General features: G+C 37.3%; 1 protein-coding gene across 5 annotated transcripts in view; it reads right to left on the reverse strand.

Annotated features, from left to right (window-relative positions):
• CUNH15orf41 (chromosome unknown C15orf41 homolog) overlaps positions 1-24,804 on the reverse strand; it is a 274,617-nt gene that overhangs the window by 169,235 nt on the left and 80,578 nt on the right. For 4 of the 5 annotated variants that reach the window (XM_032856897.1, XM_032856895.1, XM_032856892.1 and 1 more), the window contains 3 exons: positions 14,626-14,705; positions 14,227-14,276; positions 8,605-8,672 (listed from right to left, as the gene is read on the reverse strand). In XM_032856897.1, coding sequence (XP_032712788.1) covers positions 8,605-8,672; positions 14,227-14,276; positions 14,626-14,705 — 198 coding nt within the window. Of the gene's footprint in view, positions 1-8,604; positions 8,673-14,226; positions 14,277-14,625; positions 14,706-20,781; positions 20,786-24,804 lie in introns of those variants that run through there. The other variant, XM_032856898.1, reaches the window with a different exon arrangement.

Genomic DNA, 24,804 nt, shown 5'->3' on the forward strand with positions numbered 1-24,804 from the left:
AAGGATAGCTTCTAGAAATCTGTTTCACCACTAGTGACATCACATTAAAAAAAAAAAAATTAAGAGGTTAACCCACATATTTGAAATACCTTATTATGTATCTCTTCCCCAGTCTTTTATTTACTAAACTCTCACTGCCCTACCATCCCTGTTTCAACCTTCACACTGTTACTTTCATCTTAGACTTCCTAAGAAAGAAGGAGGGAACAATGCGGGCAAAGTTCAGAGGAAATGACAGCACAAGTACAGGGAGTAGCATTATGAGCAGGTGGCCTTGCTCATCTGGTTTAGGCCCCAGGAGAACTTTCTATCATGGATCATCCCCCTGGGAGATTTTTAAGGTCAACCCCATCCATCTGGTCTGACTTCCTGGCCTCTGTATTATGCTCCTTTCTTGGGCTCCGGACCTTGAAAGATTCCTTCCACAACATCATTATCCAAACCATTGGGTATGGTTGACCACCTTTTCGGGGTTCTAACTCCATGTTCTAGAGGTTATGGCTCAGTCACCAGCCCACACTTCTTCCTTTCTGTTCATTCTGGCTTCTTCCCCTTGTCTTATTGTGCTTATTCCTGGTTTCCCACATACTGGGTGCAAAGCATTTGCTCTGAAGACAGGAAGTGTTTCCTTTTCATTTTTTAAAGCCTATTCATTGCCCCACTCATACCACCAACGTATGCTTTGTATTTAATGTTCAAACGGCTAACTGAATAAAACACAACTACATTTTAAGGAATACTCATGCCTTCTACAAAGCCAACCTAGACTGACTTAATAACTTTCTTTCCTGATTTAATTTCTCATTAATCAACAAGGCACAGGGACAACAAATGTGGCCCAAAGTTTATTTGGTATCTTTTACTGCTATCTTTCATCCTGGGTCCCAACTGTTTGCTCTGAGATTCATCTCAATCATCAAAGAAGGAACTGCATCCCTTTCCTTAATACTCATGGGAAGTTTTCCTAGTTTTTTTCTTTGATCTGAAATATTTAAATAACATTAGTATTATCCATTCCTTTACGTATGGGCAGAATTCCTCACAAACAAGTGAGCCTGGCGCTATGGTGGTGTAGCTCTTTGGTTACTTTTCCCATTTCTTTGATGGCTACCAATCTGTTTCAATTTTTGTCTCTTCTAACAGTCAATTTTGCAATTTATATTTTCCTTGAGAATTACACATTTTGTTGAGGTTTTTATAGCTCTTTGTACATACTGGAGTCAAATGGTTACTTAGGATTCTTTGAACTTCCTAAGTAGAAAATTGGATGTTTCAGTAACCTAATGTTTTCTTCAAGGAAAAAAAAAAAATCAGAATTAAGGGAAAAAAGAAGAATAATGTTAGCTAGAAAAGGCAAAAAAGAGTAATAGCAATCTTTAAGAATAGTGCTTTTAGTATTACTTCCCAAAATGTTGGGGATCAATATGAAATCAATCTCCAATCCTGTATAACTATCTTATTCACTGAATATAGCAAATATGAAGTAAGGCTCATATTTAAGGTGTATGTTAAAAACACCCAATATATTTTGTAACTACTAAGCTTGTTGATGTCACAGTTCAAGTGCTCATTACCAAAATTAACAGAATATTCTTGCTTAAAAGCAGACTTCTTAGCCTTGAGGTCCACAAAAATGTGGGGTTTTTAGATAATGTGTGTGACCCATGAAACACAGTATTTCTGAACTTGTAAAGTTTTAGAGATTGCTAGTCCAGTAATCCAGCTTACACACAAGTGGCCCAGGGGAGTGAGGTGACTCACCATGACCTAGGCTTCTTAGATAGCTAAAGATACATCAACCAAGTTCTAGTTCGTCCCAACAGACTGCATACCACTTTTAATTAAGGCAAATATTTAAACTTGATCATGTGTGACATTTATGAAGTAGTGAAAAATTCTTATTCTCCTCCTGGAGGATCTTGAAGCACAGGAGGGGTGATGGCCATCTGTCCAATATTATTTAGGTGACATGTGCCTAAAGAGGAAATGAACTAGATAATCTCTTGATTTCTAGCATTTCAATGGCCCTCTCTCCAAGTGAGGTTTAAAAAAAATCAATGAGACTACATCCACAGATAAAACTGATGTTAAATTTTTAAAAGCAACCCAGGTCTTCATTTATTTTTAAGTTGTCAGGCCTGCCTTTAGAGGGCATTTAAAAAAGGAATTACACATATGTAAAGAACACTGTGAAAGTTTAATTTCTCTGGCCTTTTAATTACCCTCTCCTCTAAATGCCCCAAAATATCCAAAGCAATTAAGTACTAATTACACAATTTCTTTTTCTAAAATAAAGGGCTGAATTTGAGTCAGAGAACAAAACACATCTGAAACTAGTTAACATATACTTAAGAATCATAGAAGGGCATGAGGACTACCAAGGAAAGGTTTGAGGTTTTGTTTGTTTTATTAAAAGGCTTTAAATTTTTTAAGAAATACAGTTTTTCCCTGGAAAATTATGCAAAATTCCAGTTCATGACATCTGAAAATGAAAAGTAACATTCTGACATGGCCTTTTATCTATGAATTTGTCCAAAGGTTTCTAAAATGCTAGGTTAAATTACATTGTATGATGAAAAGAATCTTAACACCTATTACGTTTCTATTAAATTGAGGAAAGGCAAAAGATATACATGAACACAAATGAAAACTACAGTATATCTTTTCTATTCTAGGATTTTGTTTTTATGTGTGTGTATGTGTTTTCCAAAACACTGTCTCATTTAATACTTGGAGCTATGACCTTCATATACATATTTTTATGTTCTCAAAGAGTGAGTTTCACAGTCTTTTCTACCAAATTTAAGAAGTCAACAAGGTTTCAGCAATAGATGTTACTATGATATGCATACCATGAGCAAAGGTATACAGAACAGATATGCATTTAATGGGGAGACCCACAGCACAGATAAACAAAATCTTCAGAGAACCCCAAACTTCATTATAGCCATTAGTTTCAATTTCTTCCCCCAAAGCCTCTTATCAAAGCTACTAATAAGGAATACAACTGACTGCTCTGACCTTGTCCTTTGCTTATGTCTTCAGGGGACAATACTAGTGAAAACTGAAGTACCCTAAAGATAGGAAACAAATGGGAGGTCACAAAGCCAGGACAGTACAAAGTAGGGCAGAGCAGGCTGGTCGCTGCCAACCAGCGGCTGTGGAGACAGGAAATATGAAAATCAACAACAGAAGTGGAACTCTTCTATATGGGTTGAATGCCATAGAAGAAGGGACACATCAGAATGGTTGAGTGAAAAGGGCAAGTTGTTGGAAAGGCACTGGCCGGGGCTAGTTTCCACTAAACAGAACAAGGGCATTGGATGGAACACTTTCCAACTTCCACATTCTGAGGAATGGCTGAATGTTACCCTTTGCTCCAGGTTTTTTTTTGTTGTTGTTGTTTTGTTTTGTTTTTTGTTTTTTTTTAAGCTGTCGTACTGATGTCAGACCCTTTTGTAGGGCCAGCTCCATCTGTCCCAGAACGAATCTCAATGAAGAAAAGAATATTAGCAGTTCTGAAACACAAAAAGGATCTTCTACACACATACACACACATGCATGCACTCTAGAGGCCAATCTCACAACACAACAGATTTGACTTGCAATGCCTTTTCATCATGGGGACTAAAGCTCCAACCTGTAATTAATTTTCTGAGGAGTGAGATATTTGAGTTTTTTGGTCCTGCATCCCATTCTGTCGGACAAAGCTATCCTACTCTGATGATGTGATTCTGATTCTGGGGAATGACCAATAACATGAACCCCAACTATCAGCCTCAGGGTGGACAGTTGTAGCAGATTAGAGCCCTTCCTCAGTTGCATTATGGGGCTGAAGAGATTGACCAACTTGTCTCTGGGACTAAGAAGTCTAAGGAATAGACAACAAGTAACTACCAAGGATCATCTTTATTGCTTAAGAATGAAGCCACATAGAAAAAAGAGAACACAAGAGGCAGAAAAGAGACTGATGACATTATTTTTTTGTCTTCTGGATTCTATACACACCAGAAGCAAACTTCTTTCCTTTGGACTTTCCAGATACACATCCTTGAATATGTGTATAATGTAGTTTGACTTGATTTTTGTTACAACCAAGCAGTTCCAGTATCTCCTCAGTGGCCAGGAAAGCAGACAATCAGCAGACATGAGTTATCCACCCAGAGCCATGAGGAGGGAAGGGCCCAGAGTGGAAAGACTATTATAGTCAAGTGGACAGGGTAAGCTGTCGTCAAAGTTCCAGAGACTGTGTTGTCTTCTGGCAGCATATATGTATCTGATTCTCTTCTCTTGGTCCCAAGGAGAAGTCCACACAAGCATATTTAGTAAGGGGAGTAAGCTGATCCCACACCATGACAATTTCCTCAGGAAGGAAGAAGGACCCAATTCCCTATATCCCATTTCCAATATCACATTCCCATTATTCTGAAACCTGCATCTTATTTTTAACCTTCAGAGAGATAGGAATTTAAATACTTGATACCTTATAAAATACCCAACCATGTCATTTCCCTTTAGCCTATATAATCATATGTTTTATTTCTAGTCTCTTATTCTCTACTGCTAACATCTGCCCATAAACACAACCTCAGCACTTTAAATCTCATCTGTTCCTGCTGCCTGTTCTTCACCTGAAGTCATAATCCCCCGTTTGTCACATCATAATCACTCCCCCAACAGAGCACTATTGCTTCAGGTGGGGAATAAAGCAGCAGGAGCAGATGAACTCCTAGAAACAAAGATCCTAATTTTTTACAGCAAGGGACATCCCTCACTAAGCCTCCTTGGCTTTACAGATTATACCCTCCTGGAGTCCTACAGAGTTACACATGAATGCTAGAAAAGCACCCGTGTAAAATATGCTGGTTTGTCATACGGCAAGACCAAACATGGGACGGTGGGGCAGGGAAAAAGCAACTGCCTCTCAGGTGTCACTCAAAATAATTGTTAGCTTCTACTAACAGGGCAACATTCACTCGAAAGAATACCGTATCTCCAGAGCCATCCTTATTAAGCCAAATGTAACAAGAATTTGCACCAGACAGTGGCTGTGGAAGGCACTAATGAAAGTCCCCCTGACCTGGAGACATGCCAGCCCATGGAGGATGAACAGTTTGTCTCCAGTCTCGGATAAGCTCTTTCACAGTCTCTGACAGTGCACAGAGTCTCATCATCTTCTCACTATCACTGTTTTCCTTTCCTCCCTTGCCTTTTGTCCAAAGCTCCTCCTTACCCCTGAGAAGGAGAGGCCGGGGGTGAGGGGAGTCAACAAGACATGGTCTCGTTAATCACCGGAGAGAGAAAAATCAAAACATCTCCTCCAGTTGTTAAAGTACATTTTCTATTTTGTTGATATTAGAAATGGAACAGACCCTCAGCAGAGGGGATAAGGATGATCACAATGCTTGTTGCTCAATTTAAAGCTTAAGAAGGGCTCTTTGTGCATCTATACCTAGGAGCCGGCAACAGGCTCTTCACATCTTCTCAGACTTTAAATGCTGATCAAGAAATGTTAATTCTATAGTACTATCCTTGGAAAGAACTGACACAAACTTACCTGAAACTTATCTGAAATTTTCCTGGGAGGCTCCATGTTGGATTCAGCTTTTATTATTTTTTTTTAACCCTAATGGTGCCTGCCCAAAGTAAGTACTTAAAAGATATATGTCTGCTGAACCATTGGAAGAAAAGATTGGTTAGCATAGTGGTAAGATAACCAAGTTAAGAACTCAACTAGCCAGCCTAGAAACACATGGTGACAGGAAGGTGATGGTGAGAGAGCAGATGCATATGTGAAATTCTATCACCACTTCAGGAAAAGTAGCTTATGAGCCAGTAGCATTTTCTTCTATGTAAAGGGCACCTATTGATTTTTAGTATAATCTATACCTTTCTTTCAAAAGTTTACTAGATGTAGCACGACAACAGCCTCAGATGTATTTCTTTTTATTATCAAGACCATCAAGTGAGAACCTACTGAGATGCACTAGAGATGGGACTGTATTCTTGTTGGGCTGGACATAGCAACAGTGTGCATCAGTGTAAGCATCAAGAGGGGACAGAATGCTTACCATTGTCTTCATGCTAACTAGTGTAGAAAACATGCTCAACAAGAGTTAGATGAAAACAGTGCATGAATAATAAATAAGACAATTTTAAGACCTCTGAGAAATTGCTAGAAATTAAATGTATACATTTGTTTACAGCTTATCTCCCTACTAGACCATAATTCCACAAAAGCAGGGACTTCATCTGACTTAATGTTTCGTTCCTAATAAATAGTACCTAACTCAATAATTTATTTTTGGAATAAACGAATAAATGTATGAATAAAACATATTTTTTTTAGTTGGAAAAACTAAACTTTATTTATTCAACTTTGATTTCTCTGAATACAATGCACCTATCCACAGAAGTACAAATGGATAAATTTATGAAATAGGATAAATCTATGAGTACACAAACTTTAATGAAAAGGGCTCTTCTTTTTTTTCTTTCCAATAGTGCCTGGTTAAATCTTGTGCCATAACAACTGTTCAGAGTATGGTTATGGATCAAGGAAATTCAAAAAATTATTAGTGTTAAAATAAAGGTTATTTTAATTTTTCTCTTCTATTGGTAAAAAGGTCATATAAGGTATGTATTTTATAAAATTACATACATAGCACAATGAGTGGAAAATTTAGAATGGTATAGACTTTCAGGGAAGTCGTAATTCTTAAGAAGGGTTAATATGTAAAAATAAGAATCCTTGTTTTTTTGAAAGTAGTAGACAGATTAGAAACCAAAAGAATGAGAGAGAGAGAAAGAGGGAGAGATCAGTTTTACTTTTGCTTCTAAAAGAATCAAAGTAAAACAAACATGTTTGTAATAGCTCTGCAACAAAATTCAAGATGTATACATGTAAATGAGAAAACATCAGATTATTGGTCTATTTATAAACCAATATTTTTCTATAGTCAATTTTAAATGATAATCTATCTAAATTTACCTGGCACAGTACTTTAGACCTAATTTATCACTCTGAAGGAGTATACACAAGCTAAAAGAAAACCCCAGAACAATATTTCATACAAGGCTTTGACTTCTCATGCTTTAACTTGTAAATAAACTTGTGATAATTCAGTACTACATTAACATGCTTAAAATGCATAGAATAAATTAACTTTATATGCCGATAAGAAAATGCTTAACAACAACACTGATGTTACATGGAGTCAGCTAAACTGATCATTTAGAGATCAGTTAAGTATCACCTTTGGGTTATACTTTAATAAAATAGTTACTTCTAGACCCGATAACGCAGAGAACTAGATGGGACCCATGAATAGGAAGTCCCCTTTCTGAACTTGTATGCAGGTGCTAATGACTCTGGCCATTTTTCTGCAATGTCTTTGCAAGCCATGGTCAATTCAGTCTAACACAGTTTCCAGAATTAAGGGAGTCAAGAACCTGCAACACAGTTTAGATCATATGTAGGCCTTTGGCTCCTCTTTCTGTACGTGAAAAACTTGCTATTTTTACATTTTGAAGTGTAATTCACTAATTTGAAGCCATTTTCCTAAATCAACTTTCTTTAGCCCCGGCTAGAGAATATTTATGAGATCTCCCATTTCAGAATTATCAACAACCTGATAATACCTTCAACTCCATTCTCCAGCTCATTAATAAGAATATTAAATACTAAGACTTAGACTTTTTGCAGGCCTGTCTTCAACATCCCTCTCCAACTCAATGTAAGACCATCCAATGGACTTTTCTTGGCCAAATCTTTGTCCATTTTTGGAATAAAGACATGTAAACCAATATACTGTGATTTTTTTCGACCTAAAAAAACACACTATGCAGACTTAAATATCTACATATAACAGATGTGTACAATGCACATTTAGGTTTGTATACAACCTTTAAAATTATCACATCACAATGGAGAAGAGGAATTAATTCACTGTGGAGTGCTTTATGGTTTCTGTGATCAGTTATCACATGTATGCCCTTCAAGGCTTAATTTTAATGCTTCAGATGTTGAAAGAAATAATAATCTGTAACAAGATTCCATATTGGCTCACACACAAAAACACATGTCCATGTATACATGTGAGATTTTTAAAAATCACACTACATCTACAATGACAACTAATGTCTCACATAAAAATAATAAAAGCTTAATATTTGACTTTCAAGTAAAGGTACTCTGATTCCATATGTGAGACAAACATATCCAACATGAATTTTTCTAACTATTCTTTTTAACATGTAAAGCATTTTATAGACAATATTTCTTTTGTTTCTTTCTCATAAGGCTTAGATTATGGCTAATATCTCATGACACCAAAAGTAATACTGCAACAGATATTAAAGCATTTTTTCAGCCACTTATTCTATAAAATATTAATTGCAAGCCTGTGCATGTGCTGTATATATAGGGATTAGGTAACTGAGTTCCTGCTCAGTTCTAAATCAATAAAAGATAACATGCACAGCATCAATCATCGTTCACTCTTCCTTTAGTACATAATAACTGCGAGTGGAAGATTTTTAAAAATATATATTTAAGCACTCATGGAGATATTACAAGTGAGAAGGGATGTAAGTGATACTTACCTAGGAAGGACAGGTTTTTCTCCAGAAGCATGTCTCTTAGCAGGACTTCATGCTCATGACCAATGGCACTGGGAAGTTTTAGTTAAGGAAGGTAACACAGGTGGAATTAGACAATTAAAAATACTCTAATACCAGGTCTCTACTTTTAGATGGAAAGGAAAATAGAGTAATCATAGCAACTATTGCCACTGCTAGCCCACATCTCTGAGAAATGAGATTTCATGCATGCCCTCATTTAAATGATTCATTGGAATTTTCCTATTTCTGTAATGTTTACATGCATTTGGGCAACTAAAGATTTGTAAAGGGATGTGTACCTTATATTCGTTTGAAAGGAGGGGGAGTCATTTTAAATGTCCTTTGTACTATGTAAAAATCCCTCAATTCAACTAGTACATTTATTAAGCACTAACTAAGAGCAACAAAGAATACCAACCAGGCTTTGCCTTAAAGGAGTTTCCAGTCTTCCAGAGTTCTTTAAATCGTCTAAGAATCCATACTTGTTCCAGAGCCAGCATTTCTAGATTCCGTCCCACTTGCAACCTTCAGTTGGTGATGCTCTGTGATGTGGGAAGCCAAATAGCTGACTTGCTGAGAATTCCAGGCACCGGCAGGAAAATACTGCATGTTGCAAAGGACTGTGTGTTGGGCGTGTGGGTGCAGAGGACGCTTCAAGTCTTCCTCCTGCACACACATTGTCCTATGGGTAGAAATAGATATGTACAGGCACATGTAAAGTCCTGGCATGATTACTATGAGTTATGTACTGGGTTAAGTACTTTATGTATGTTATTTTCTCCGTAGTTATTATCATCCTTATTTTACAGATGAGGAAACCAAGGCTTAGAAAGGAATGCATACACAGTCATATGGTTCAAGTGTGCCAAGCAGAGGACTGAAACACAACAAAGCCTTTTGTATGACCTCCATACAACTTCCTGAAAAGTACTAAATTGAATTATGCAAAAATAATAATTTTAATAATTTATTTATTAAATAATAAATTTAATAATTAAAAAAATAATAATTGCTACTAGCTAATATTTCTTAAATACTGTAACACTAAGCCTTGGTGTTAAACACTTGGGGTTTAATTTTTTTTTTATAAGTCCTCAATAAACTTTGGTTATTTTATTGTTATAGTTTCACAGATTCATTACATTCTGCTGCTCATTCATGCACATGCCATTTGTTTCATTACCGTCTTAGTTACTGACAACTCCATGCTCTTCAAACCAGAACGCAGGAGTCCTCGACGCCTACTTTGCTCCCACACTCCTTTCAATACATGGGCAACTCTTGTTGGTGTCAACTTACAACTAAATGCAACAGTCCCCAAATTTTTACTACTTCCTCTGCTACCATCCCAGCCTATCATTTCTTTTTTTTTAATTTTTAAAAAATTGTCATCCCAGTATAGTTAAAATACTTAGTGATATATTAGGTTCAGGTGTACAATATGGTGATCCAACACTTCCATACATCACCCAGTGGTCATCACCAGTGCACTCCACGATCCCCATCACCTATTTCACCCATCCTCCCACCCACCTCCCTTCTGGTAGCCATTAGTTTGTTCTCTATAGTCAAGAGTCTTGTTTCTTGGTTTATCTCTCTTTTTTTTTTCCTTTGCTCTTTTGTTTCTTAAAATTTCATATATGAATGAAATATGGTATTTGTCTCTGACTGGCTTATTTCACTTAGCAATATACTCTCTAGATCCATCCGTATCATTGTAAATGGCAATATTTCATTCTTTTTATGGCTGAATAATATTCCATTGTGTGTATGTATGTGTGTGTACATACACTACATCTTATTCCTCCATCTATCAATGGACACTTGGGCTACTTCCATATCTTGGCTATTGTAAATAATGCTACATAAACATAGGGGTGTAAGTATCCCTTTGAATTAGTGTTTCTGCATTTTGGGGGTAAAGACTCAGTAGTGTGAACACTGGATCATAGGGTGGTCCTATTTTTAACTTTTTGAGAAACCTCTATACTGTCTTCCACTACAACAGTTTCATTCCCATCAACAGGGCAAGAGGGTTCCTTTTTCTCCACATCCTCGCCAACACCTATTTCTTGTGTTGTGGATTTTAGCCATTCTGACAGATGTGAAATGACATCTCATTGTAGTTTTGATTTGCATTTCCACATGGGGTGCCATCTTATTTAATCTTCACTACCACCACATGAATAGGTACTATTATTAGTCCCATTTTTATAATCACAGAAAGCAAGGTTCAAGAAGGCTAAGGAACTTGCCGAAGGTCCCATGGCTGGTAAATAATTACATCAGGAATAGGACTGGGAATTCTGCTCTATTTTCCAAAAGGATGAGACTGCACAAAGTTTGAAAAAGAGCATTATCCTATGCTGGTACTCGATTCTGTCAAAAGCATTTGATATTATTTATCTGATTCCTCACTGGATAATGTCAACCTGGTCGTGTAACTCCTCAGCTTACCAGAGACTCTAATTCTGATCATGCATTCCAAGAGGGCAATTTAAATGAAACAAAATGTATGCATTATTTGTTTAAAAAATTCCTAGAGCACTATCTGCCCTTTATCATACAGGTGAATATCATTTAAATCATAGTTTGAGAGATGTGGCCACTCATGTCCACCGTCAAAATGAGCCTTCATCATTGTAATTTCTCCTTCTGTTGTCTCCTCCCCTCATGATGCACATGGCTGTGTTTATTTAATTTCTAATTGGAAACAGAATAAAGGAACAAAACTTTTCAAATCACAAAATTTCATACATTTGTAGAGTCCACTGAAGACATTTGATGAATACGTCTCAATGGTCTCTCATTATTAGGGGCAACCCACATGTTAGAACTAAATTATTTACTTCTAATCCACATAAATGTGCTCTCACTTTTATTGTTGTAAATTATTTACATCTAAAATGTTGAATCATGAAACTGAGGTTACTGATGGTACAGAAATGAAACCCACAGCATTTTAAGCTTCCTGCATCATTATCTTTCCTTGCTACTCTGTTTAGGTCTTTGTGTAATAGCTGTGTCCTAGAGTCACACTTGGGAAAGTTGAGGTGGCTGCTTTCTCACACCTTTTGTGTCAGTGGCTCTATTTGTGGAAGGAGGGGTGTGGATGGACATGGCTATGCAGGAAAAAATGTTGTAGACACCAAAAGAAAAAGAAAGCACAATGACAATTTATATTCGCTTAGCTACTGTGCTTTCCATGGTGTCTTTTATTTGTAAATGACCAATTTCCTTTATTCTACTTACACAAATGTCTACATGTAACATTTTCATAATGGAGTAAAAAGATTTTTGCACCTATTCTATTTACTAAATGTGTACTTTCTTTCTTACAAAATGATGTAATTTACCGACAGTAAGCAATGTAAACATTACTAAATTATCAGAACAACACACAAATAGCATTTTCACTCACATGGAAAACTACTAATTTTTATTCAGTGTGAAATAAAATAATTCCTGTGGATCCATCTAGGAAACATCTATGCAAGTATATTTACATTATATGAAACTACTACTACCTCAGTGCAAAAATAAAATTGGTTCTCTATAAATTTCCCAGCTTGTTTTATTCTGCATGGTAAAAGCAATCACCAATTTGAAATTTGGGAAAGACATACTTCTTGATTATTCTTTGCTTGATATAAACATATATAAAATACAAGGTTTAGAACACAAAGCTTATAAAAACAGTAATTTTACCGGCAATAGGCATAATGGAACTGCAAAATTATAATCTAGTCAGTGAATGCAATTTATAGACATACATCATTAGCTTTATCAATTGAAATCATGTACTACATTAAATTCTACTGGCAATAACACAGCCAAAAAAGGAAAATGAATGATGGCAAAAATGTAAAGAAAATACTCTGAACAGAATTTATAATGCTCTGTAAGCAGAAAACACTTAGACTTTGTCTATAATAATACCTATTATTGATGTATGGCAGTGACCATGGGGCAAAACTTGTAAATAACCTCACAAGCCATTTTCTTAGCCAGCAATACAGCAATCTAGTTTCCCGTAAGCATCTCAACTATTACTGAAAAATAGCCTCCCGGCATTTACAAAGCAGTTGACTTCATACTTTAGTCCATGCATATATAATTAGATAGTTATATTTAAAATCAATATGCAATCCTTCAAAAGACATTATGCTTTTAAAACCTTAACTTTAAATTGATTTTTAACTATTTTATGTGCTTTAAAATTAACATGTAATTCTGCCCCAGATACTCTGAGATGGTGTTAGTTGTTACACAAATGTGCTAAACTTTATCACTGTAGCAACATGAGGTTGGCACTCCTACAATTTCTAACGCTATCATTAATTTTATACTGAAAATAGAAGCATGGTTTCAATTTGGTTTAATAAAAAGGCAAGCTTATGACAGTGCTGTGATTTTATTAATTTAAACTACATTGGGGGGAACAGACTTGAAGGATAAATATGTAAAGGGCTTTAACTTAGGTAGTGAATATTCTTATAAGAGGGCTCTGCTAAGAGATTATTTTTTCAAAGGTTAACTTTATAAAAAAGAAAATGAGTGAGTTTCCTTACAAAAATTTCACAGACTCTAAGCCTTTGTGAAAACAAGGTGGGATACACACACACACACACACACACACTTGACTTTCAGCAAAAAAGGCTTTCAACAGAAAGCTGCCAGATTGGTAGCCCTGAGTTTGAAATGGGTCACAGTGCTACCCATACTCACAAAACGTCTATCAGGAAGGCTGTTACAGTATTAAGAAATGCAAGACTCGTGGACTCAGGTGGAAGATAATTTCCATTAAAAAAATTAATAGTTATTGGCCCTTTAAATAGCATTTTTCACCCAGGGTTATCAAATTTCTTAGTATTGCCACAATACTACTAAATGTATGAATGAAGCACATCCTCCTTCATAAAGTAGTGACTGCTCAAATCCTGTTTCAAGAAAGAAGCATTAACTCTTTGGTAATCTCAATGTCTTTAACGAAGAATGACTGGACATCTGTTTTCATAGCCTTAAGTTCAGTCCAGAGGGAAAAATTAGCTTGGTTTCTCTAAAATTGTTTATTAGGGATCCAAATGGCAGTGTGGATTGTAATCAGCACTTAAGCAACAAGAATCTACTGCCCTTTCTGATGCGATGGTCTGCGTGGCATTTTAATCACATCATCCTTGAACTCCAGGCTCTAAATTTATTCTAGGAAACCCAACTGAATTTGGCTCATTCTAAATACAGATTTCTCTATCTCTCTCTCTCTCTCTTTTTTTAAATGTTCATTGAATTGGTGAGCTACACTCACAGACAGTAAGTTATGTGCCCAATGACTCTGTACCTTTAAACTCTCTGAAACTCCAGCAGTTTGAGCTAAGCCTGTGCACAGAATAGCCAAGCCGACAGCCTCCCGTGGCCCATCCGATTTTCCTTAAGCTGAAGGAAAGGATGGTCTGCAGTGACCCTCCAGCTGACTGAATGTAAAGTAGGAGAGTATGAAATGTGTTTTGTGAAGCAGAACTTTATGTCAGGTTAAAGCTAGACACATTTTCTCCACTGAGTCTGAGCTCGTCGACTGTGCACCTAAAATTTTATGGGAAAGGATACTGTTTGATGCAGTCCACCAGTGGTCCATAACAGCAGTCGTTCACGATGCACTGCAGACAAAACAGAGAAGGGGTCCGGGGTGACTACAAAACGGCTCCCGTAAACTACTGTCCTAAAAGCAGTAATTACTTTTCTTTAGAAAACAAAAACAAAAACAAAAAGCTATCAAAAGGCTGTTAAGATTTAATCACAGAAAACAAAAATCACATGCTTTTGATTCACTATAAAAGCAAGCTATTAAAAAGTGAAATGCTCTTCTCGCAAATATTGCATTGCCATTTATGGTGCACCCTGACCTCAGTGATAGTTTATGATGACAGTAATTAAATGAGGTTTAAAATCCTTTACTCTGCTAGGCAGATAGCACTGCCACCGAAAATAGACAGCTGTGATTAATACCTGATAGACCTGATTTGCTAGAACTCCATCTGGAATCTGAGAAGGGTCCCGTAGCATACTGTTTATAACAGACTTGGAAGCTGTAGAAGAGAAGAGATGAACTGTTAACAGTCAACATACTTTTAGGGCAACATGAGGAGTGACATATACCTATATGTACACAAACCACGAAAAGGAAAACATTGCCGATACTAATAATTTTTTCCTTTTTTTTTAATCTAAGAGAAGCTTTTAATTAGACCATTTGCCAAGTTTATAAGCCACACTGCCAGCTTTGAAGATGACCTAATTTTTCCAAGGTAAATTAACAAGTACAGACCTAAAGCATATGTCTCTTTGCAGATAAATTAGCTTTGGAAAAGCCTGCTTGGGGAAAAAATACACTGCAAGAACAATCAGGAAAGAAATATTTACCTTGTGCGTTTAAGTATTTTATAACCAAGCATATGTATCTGGAGAGCTTAGTGAAAGCAGGTCAGACTTCAATGACGTTGATAAAAATAACTTTTAGCCAAGAAAGCATCTCTGAATTCTAAACCTTTCTAAAATAATTCTCATCAACTGCCATAAAAAGCCGCATCCATTTCACAGATAAGGAAAATAGGTAAAGTTGATTAACCAGTGAGGGAATCCTAAGCAAGAAAAAAAAAATTATTTATATATGAATTTTTGTCCTCAAATAAGCTTCCTTGTAGCCCATTGTAAATTAAATAGATCTTACCCCAGGAAAACCTATAGAAGCAGAGGTTAGGGGAGGCATCTAATGAAGAATGCTGTATCAGATCACACACTTAGCACATGGAGGCAGGAGATTCTGGCCTTGCTGTTTTCTGTAGGCATGTGGAAGCCAAGGTGACCAGAACTCCTCTTCCTTTGCATGGGAGGAAGACAAGTCTCTCAATTAAAGCTAAGTCTAGTGCTGCCTAGGATTCAATTCTTCCAAGTCCTCCAAGAGAATCATTCTCAAACATTCAGCAAAATGGCTTAGGGTTTATCCACACAAACACAAACTAAAGTACCTATTGGATAATTACCTAGTTAACGGAATGAACACAGACCATGGATCAACTTCATTCATGTTGAGGTGATTTTTTTTTTTTAATATTATTATGTTCTTTATCAAGTTCGGTACTATAAGATCACTGACAGATATGATAAATGTTAGCAAATACTGTGTAAAGAAATAGGGAAATTACATCTTTTTCACTTAAGCACAGTACTGAATCCACAAAGAAAAAATTCAGTATACTTACTTTAATTATTTCCTATTCTTTAATTATTTCCTATTCTTTAATTATTTCCTATTCTGCATGAGTATAGCCACACTTATGTACTTAGCTGTTTGTAGCCATGTGTTTGTTCTGCTAGTGTGGAAGCTGTATCTGGGATCCCAAAAAGAAATCCTTGTGAGAGAAATACTTTCCAGGCCTAGGTCTACAACCAGCTTTGCAACCAGGGCAAATTTATGGAAGATGGCACCTCTCAGATTCACTACCTTCTTCTGTAGAAAATGACAATATTATCTGAGTGGACTACCTATAACGGTTCTTGTGTGAGTCTCTACAGAAAACAGCTACAACGGCTATTTTGTTGTTGATTTTGTTAAAGTTTAAGTAATAGTAAGAACCAAACTATAAGATAACTCACTGCAAATCACAGATCAAAGGCTCTTTTTTTTTTTTTTTTAAGATTTTAAGTACTCTCTAAACCCAGTGTGGGGCTCAAATTCATGACCCTGAGATCAAGAGTTGCACACTCTGCTGACTGAGCCAGCCAGGCACTCCCAAAGGCTCTTTGTTTATTTTATTTTATTTTTTTATGATTTTATTTTATTTGAAAGAGAAAAAGAGAGAGCACAGAGGGAGAAGACTACCCATTGAGCAGAGAGCCCGATGCAACTGGGCTTGATCCCAGGACCCTGAGATCATGACCTGAGCTGAAGGCAGATGCTCAACCTACTGAGAATTACCCACGTGCCCCCCACCCAAAGGCTCTTTTTAAAATAGAGGAAGGACAATACTCTAGAACTTAAGAAGATGGGATCACTTATTTTGTGAGGAAAGAAAAAGAAATATTACAGAAAAAAGAAACGAATGACATCTTAATTTTCCTCACAATATAAATTTTTGAATACTGTGTTTCAGAATTAAGAATCATAGCCAACACACTTTTTAAAAAAATAATCTGAATATATTGAATAGAACACTATTCAAATCAGAGAAGCTTGTGAGAACAAGTCAATCACTTAAAATGGAAGAGTAAAAACTATATATTGAATCCAAATTCATTTTAAACTCAACAAAATATTTTTTCCTTTCTTGCAACCTGCCATTTTTTAGAGCAAGAAAATGATAATAAATAGGGATTTGTGGCCTTGGCTACAGATCCAGGATGTGCATGCCTTCTGTTTGTGGGTTTTAGGACTTCGGCTTCACAGAAGTATGTCTGTGTCTCAGATCAAGCCAGAGTGCAAACTTAATTTTACACATATATTCTGAAGCTAAAAGCTGCCAAAGGGATGAACAGTATCAACCAGGTAAGGAAAGGCAGCTGGACAATCTTGGGATGGCTAAATAAGAAGGGCTCAAGAAAACTGGTATCCTTCATAAGTAAGATGTCTCTTCGCCAGCTACTACCTATGGCCAACTTGCATCCATCTTTTTTGACCATATGCGGACAGGAGACTTATTCTCCCTAACCTTTGCTAGATGCATTCCATCCTTTTGATTTCAGGGTTTACGTAACTATTGCACTGCTTCAACTGTTGGAATGCCAACTTTCTACCAAGCAGGAACGCACCAGTCACTTGGAGCTGCGTGCACAAGGATGGGGAGAACTGGTCCCTGTTAAAGCATGTTATGGAGGAGAGGCAATAGGCAATGCCTGGACCAAAGCATAATGCCTATGATTACGATCTGCTTTCTGTGAAATATTTCAAGAGCCTAAAGTAATAAAATCCATGCCCCTGCCACTCTAACTTAATGTCTGTATCTTCAATTAAATTTACTTTAGGTAGTCTAATATTAACTTGTGTAAACTTTTTAAATCAGTCTTGCTAGAGGTTGGTTCATTTTACTAGTATTTTTAAGGAATTAAATTTTGGTTTTGTTTTTCTCTACTGCTTCATTCCTTCCAATTTCATTTAATTTATCCTTTTGTCATCATTCTGGTTTTCCACTTCAAGTTTGTTGTATTATTCTTTTATAAACTTACTATCTTTATTACTTAAATTTTCAATCGTTTATTTCAACATATATTTTTTAAGGCTATAATCTTTCCTCTAAATTCTGCTTTAGCTATATGCCACAAGTGTTCTCATTTACTTATAAATATTTTATAGTTTCCATTATGATTTAATCTTTGATCCATAAATTATTTAAAAACTTATTTCAAATTTTTAATTTGATCATATTGGTCAAAGTGTGTGATGCTTATATTAATTTGAGGGTATCTATTTGACTTTCATTGGTGTTTTCATATGCAATCAACTTTTATAAATACTTTACATGTCTTAAAAATACTAAATCTCCTATTTTTGAGGTATGGGATTCAGGTACGTCTATTAGGTCAAGACTTTTAATTGGATTATTAAAATATTCTATATTCTTTTTTTTTAAGATTTATTTATTTGACAGAGAGAAAGAAAGCAAGAGAGAGAGGGAGGGAAGGGGTAGAGGAAAAGGGAGACTCTCAAGCAGACGCCCCACTGAGCACGGAGTCCGACATAGGGCTTGATCTCATGACCCTGAGATCATGACCTGAGCCAAAATCAAGAGTTGGATGCCCAATCGACAGAGCCACCCAGGTGCCCCAAATCTTCTGTATTCTTATCAATTTTTAATTAATTTTAAATGAACCCATATCCAATCTAATCATATCTCCTCTGTAACTCTGAGCACAGTTGACCCTTTATAACATGGGGGGTTAGGGGCACCAATCCCCTGGGTGGTCAACAATACCACATATAAATTTTGACTTCCTAAAATTTAGCTACTAACAGCCTTCTGTTGACAGGAAGCCTTATTGATAACATAAACAGTCAATTAACACATATTTTATATGTTATATGTTATTATATACTATATTCTTACAATAAAGCTAAAGAAAATAAAATGTTATTAAGAAAATCATAAGGAAGAGAAAATACTGTCCTGTGTTTATAAAAATAGTACTGTGCTGTATGTGTATATATAAGAAAAATCCACATATAAGTGGACCCATGCAGTTTAGACCCATGTTGTTCAAGGGCAAGCTACCTAAGAAATTTAGAATGCACTCCCTCTAATCAGGAAACCCCCTTTTTCCCATCAGCCTCCATGTTATTCTGTCTATTATTTTTGTTCAACCACCCTATTTGTAAACATGATTTCTTAGTTTCTATGATGGTTAATTTTATGTCAACTTGGCTGGGCCACAAGGTACCCAGACTTTTGACCAAACATTGTTCTGGATATGTCTGTGAGGGTGTTTCTGGATAAGATTCACATTTGAATTGGAGTAAGATAGACTGCCCTCACAAATATGGATGGGTCTCATTTAATCAGATGAAGATCTGACTAGAACATAAAACACTGAGTAGAAGACTAGTTTCCCTGCTTGACTGCCTTCAATCTGGAATATCCTCTGGACTCAGACTAAAATATTGGCTCTTCCTGGATCTCAAGCCTGTAGACCTTTGGACTGGACCTATATCACTGGCTCTTCTGAGTCTCCAGCTTGCCCACTGTAGTGCTTGGGACTTTCAACCTCTATAATCATGTGAGCATATTCTTATAATAAATCTCTTCCTCTCCATACACACACACGTACACACACACACACACACACACACACACACACACACAACTGGCTTTGCACTCTAATATAGTTTCTATTCTTTAAAATGTTCAATACTTAGATTTATGAACATGTTTGCCAATTTCCTCCTTCAGTACTGCTTTCTGAATTCTGTTCTCCACTCTTAGATTCATTATCCTTGTTATTAAAGCACCTATGTATTAGTTCTTTCAGATGGGACCACTGAGTAGTAAAATGTCTTAGTCTTGTCTTGCCTGAAAATAACTTAGTTCTCACTTTTGAATGATAATATAGCTGGGTATAGAATTATAAGCAAAGAGTCCTTTTATTTCAACCATTTGAAGATAAGATTCCACTGTCTCTTGATATCTATTATTGCTAAGAACTCTACTGTCAATCTAATAACAATCCCTATAGAAATAATTTGTCATTTATCTCTGGTTCCTTTTAGAGTTTTCTTCAATATTCAATAGTTTCATCACTAGGTGCCTGGGTATGGCTCTTTTAATTTAGCCTGCCTGGAATTAGCTGTTTTATCAACCTAAGGATACATGCCTTTAACCAGTTTGAAAAGTTTTGACCCACTATAGCCTTGGCCTCCATTCTCTTCTTCAGGCACTCTTATATTAGACATCTATTAGAAGGCCTCATTACTATCCCCTATGTTACATACTGGTATAAAGTGTTTATATTTCCTCTCTATTCATCTCTTGTGTTATATACTAAAGGTGCTTTCCTTAGAGTCATCCTAAAATTCACTAACTTTTGTTTTAATCTAATTCTTCTGACACTTCACTCATCTAATGAATTTTTTTTTCAAGATTTATTTACTTATTTCAGAGAGAGAGTGAGAGAGAATGCACACAAGCAAAAGGGGCAGAGGAAGAACAAGAGAGAGGATCTCAAGCAGAGTCCATGCTGGGCACGGAACCTGAAGGCCTGCACCACCCAGGCATCCCTCATCTAACGAGTTTTTAACTTTAATCATAATTATATCATTTCTAAATTTTATTGTCTTTCTCAAATCTGTCTGCTCTTTTTTATACTATATTCTATTATTTCACTTATCCTCGTTTATTAGATCAGTATATGTAATTTTTATGTTTTAAAACATCATCATTTAACTTCTATTATATTCATTTTCTCATTTCCAGTTCATGTGATACAATTTCTCTATCTGTGCCTACCTGCCTATGTACTCATCTTCCCTCTGATGGTGGTTTTCTCACTTGGTTGGTAAATTTTTACTGTGAACTTAATTTCAGCAAAAATTGTTTGACCTGTCCTGTTGAAATAACCATGACAGATAAGTTTCATGTCCTCTTTTGCAGAGACCAGTTTTATTGTTAATTTCTTAACGTGGGTTTCCAGCAGTATAAACAAGAGTGCAAATTTGGACTCAGATCCACAAATGGTGCTGGCCTATTTCTAGTTTCTGTCTCCAAATACCCCACAACTCAAGACCATATACAGGAAGCAAGCTTCCTTGCTATTTTCTCCGGGCAAATGGAGTTTTCCCAGTCCTCTTCTCATGGTTTGGGCTATATGTGGAGGCTCACCTCCATCACCTGGTTGCCTGTCCTTCCCTTCAGGAAGTTAAAAATCCTGGCCCCAACTCTTCATGTCCATATCTAAAGCTAAAAACCCTTGTGGATCTACAAAGTGAGAGCCCCTGTTTACCAATCTAACCATACATTCTCTCTTCATTCCTTGCCCCCAGAGACTGAATTCCTTTTGTTTGACATTGGTTTTGTATTTTAAAAGATTTTTATTTGTTTCTTTTTTTCTATCATTTCTGTATTTTTGTTGTGGAAACACAGACCATCAATAAAAGCTCATTCTGCTATGTTGCTGAAATTTTTGGAAACCTTTTAGTTAGAAATTCAAGAGAAAGCTTGTTTCCTTGGTTAATTTTTGTGGAATTCAAGTTATTTAAATATATCAAGAGAAGGTCCTTCTAAGAAACTGGAGCCACAAACAATAGAGAGAAGGGCACGTGACCAAAAACGGGTGGGTTGTAAAGTGGGGCCAAAGTCCTCTCTGCTGCATAGGGTCTGTCTGGGCCAGCAAATGGGAGAAGCTTCACTGGTGGCTAGGAAATGAATTGTTACCCTGAATCCTCCAAAGACTGCTGCTGTGTCACAGGCTGAGACACTGTGCTTATCAAGCTTAGCAAGTTTCTGTGGGTTTGAGAATCAGTTCTATTAAACTCTCAAATATAAACTCATTGTTTTTTTTGGAGGGGGGAGGCTTACACAATAACTTCTTAACATGCTCATGATTTGGCAGTTTAGGCTAGGTTAAGGGAGATAGCTTGTCTTTGCGTGACATTACCTGGAGTGGATTACCTGAGTGCTGGAGGGCTCACTTTCATCATGACTCACTTACATTTCTGGCAAATCTGCGCTTGCTTCCACCCCAGTGGGAACAGTGGGTAAAGGACCCTGATTCCTTTCCAGGAGGGCTTCTCCAAGGTCTGCGTGAACTTCCCCTTGAAAGGGGTTCCAAGAACAAACACCCCAAAGAACCAGGAAGCACTTTACTGTTCCTTATGACCTGTACGTCACTCAAGACCATGTTTATTTACATCTTCCTCAAAAGAGGATAAACGTGCCTTCTAAAGGAAAGGTGAACTTGGAAAGCTATGCCGTCCAATACTTTCAAAGGGAGAGGCAGCATGGAGCAGGGGTTATGAGCTGAGCCTAGAATCAGGCAGACTTGGTTTGAGGCCTGGCTCTTCCACCCACTAGCTCTGTCATCTCAACAAGCTAATTCATGTCTGTGACACTCAGTCCCCTCCTCTGTCAAAGAGCAGAACACTGGTACTTACTTGGCAAGGCTGTTGTGAAGATGAAATAAAATAACCCAGGAAGAGCATTTAACATGCTGTTTCTTTCAGACTTGGGCAGCTGAAGTTGTTACCTTGTTGCTTTGGCTGTCCTTAGAGCACAGTGTGCATTATCCATACATGTATCACTTATTACCTCCTCTTGTCAAGAGGGTAGAAGAAGAAAGACTTTGTGAGAAGTATGTAATTGCCACAGCCTTGGGGAGACAGCCAGCAGGGAATCTGACAATGCCAGATTCTCCCTTCCTACCTGCCACCCCTGCCACACCCTCCATGGCAGTCAGCATACAATGCATCATGCCATCTGTTCCCTGGGAAGAACCTGGGAGAAGTCCTTTACACATTCGTGTGTATTAGCATGCGGGGGATGGGGAGGTTGGGGGGGTGCGGGGGGTTGGGGTGGGGAGGTGGGGGGGGTTTGGGGATTGTATTTTAAATCTTGTCTATAACCATATAAAGGGGGATTTCCCTTATCTCAAGCACTAGCCATCAAGCAAGTAGAGAATTGCCCCCAAATCACTTTCACACCCATTTCTATGACTCTTCCTTTCTTTGGTGTAAGCTCAAATAAGTAGCCAGCTACTGCTGAAAGAAATTGGGGAAAATAAGCAGCTGGATCCTCTAGGCTGTTTAAGGTCCCTGGAAATCCTGCCTTGCTGCAGAGAGTGCCTTTTGACAAGGTTATACCCAAGCTGAAACAAAGACTAGACCATATCTAGTAGGGACCCCTCACCCAAGGTCACAAATGGGCTTAAACACGACAGGAGATCCAGCGTGGGGCTGCCTGTGTATGGGATGGAGCAGTCAGGAGAGAAAAAGGAATGAAGTGAGAGATGGACAGTATTGGGATAAAGATGAGATGGACCATTCTGAGGGAAATACATACTCAGACAGACGGTTGTGTTAGAACCTAGTTCTCCCTCCAAGAACAAAAAACAGTCTGTGCAGGTGAACAGCTGGCGGGGGAAGGCAGCTGCTTCCAAAGCACACCAAGAGTCTTCTTGCCTTTTCATGTGGCTCCTGCAGAGCCTGAGCTCCAGCTAAGCCCAAAGTACCCGCTAGAATTTAATCTTCCCTTCAAACGCTGGTTTAAGGCCTTTGGACATCAAGGTCAGAAAGGCCCCAAGTTACATCTCCACGGGAGCTGACCTTCCAATGTCTTTTCTGGACATTTTCAATATCTCCAGTGGCCTACAGGAGCTTACTCACTTCTGTAGTTCGAACTATTTCTCAAAGATTCCAGGCAGCCCACTAGCTATCCCACTGCACAGGAGTGATCTCTAAAGCAGTATGAAACCATCTGACAATCTAAATAAACAGTATCTTTTAACATGAGGGAATCTTACAGGGGCAAATTAAATTCTCCTCTCTAACTGGCACATAATCGTGTAAGAAATAACTTCAACTGCAGTAAACACAGAAAAAAAGTATTAGCTAAGGACAAGAGGAAGAGGTCTCCCAAGCATGGCTATTCACACGGATCAGACCGTGTCAAGGCAATCTGTAGATCTAGAGCCACTATATACCGTCAACTCTAATTCCACAAACAAACACTCAACAGATATTTATTAAACACCTGGTTAATGCCAGGAATATACTTAACCCCATCCTCCTACCCAGCCACCCCCAATTCCATCCTCCAAGCCTAGAAGGTTCTTTCTTAACTCTCCTTCAGCCAAAACTTCAAAGCCCAGTTCAAGTCTCATCTCCTCCAGCAGAATTTCTCCTATGTTTCCAATCCACTTGCTCTCCCCTTCTTCCTGCTGGGGGGAGAACTCATATTGTCTACCAGTCATTTGGCACTTGATTAAATATTACTTTGTCATCTGCTAACATAAAATTGATCCAGATGCCAAGATGTGAAACCATGACCTACTTAAAAAAAAACAAAAAAAAACCTGAAGGAAAAAGGAACATTCAGCACAATATTAAAAAAATGATGTCTTATTTCCTCAATGTTATCTTTAAATATATGGGGGCTTTTCCATGGAGGGTTAGGCTCAACCTGTGGTTACCCCAAGAAGATAAGAGATAATTCTTACAAGTTTATTACCAGTTCCAAAGCTAGAAGGTTTCAGATTTCAAGCTTCTCTTTCAGTGGTCCTACGCTTATTTGGTCTATATAAACTTTGCTTAACCATTTCTTTCATCACAGCCCACTGAAGGAGATTTTTTAGACATTTTTTCCTACTGTCCCCCCATGAAATTTTAATGCCACAGGTCTACTATATGTCTGCTAATGCAACATCACCCCCTCTGAGAACTCTTCCTATGGAGGACTAAGGAACTGTTTGTGTCAGGATATTTGGCAAGCTGCTTACCAGTAGACATATTTCTCTGTTATCACCTCAAGGTCACTCTGCACAAAATAGTTACTTAACAAATAGATGAATGAATTACTAATAAACTACTCAAAATCCAAGTCCTGCCTGTATTCCCTACTGTTATCTCAATATTTAGGTAGTCAAATAGATTTGACTTAATTTGAACTTTTCTCATCATAGATGACTACGTCTTTAAAAATATTTATACAT

The sequence above is a fragment of the Lontra canadensis genome, unplaced genomic scaffold (genome assembly GCF_010015895.1).
Source record: "Lontra canadensis isolate GAN:19392208 unplaced genomic scaffold, GSC_riverotter_1.0 scaffold12, whole genome shotgun sequence".
NCBI classification, from domain to species: Eukaryota; Metazoa; Chordata; class Mammalia; order Carnivora; family Mustelidae; genus Lontra; species Lontra canadensis.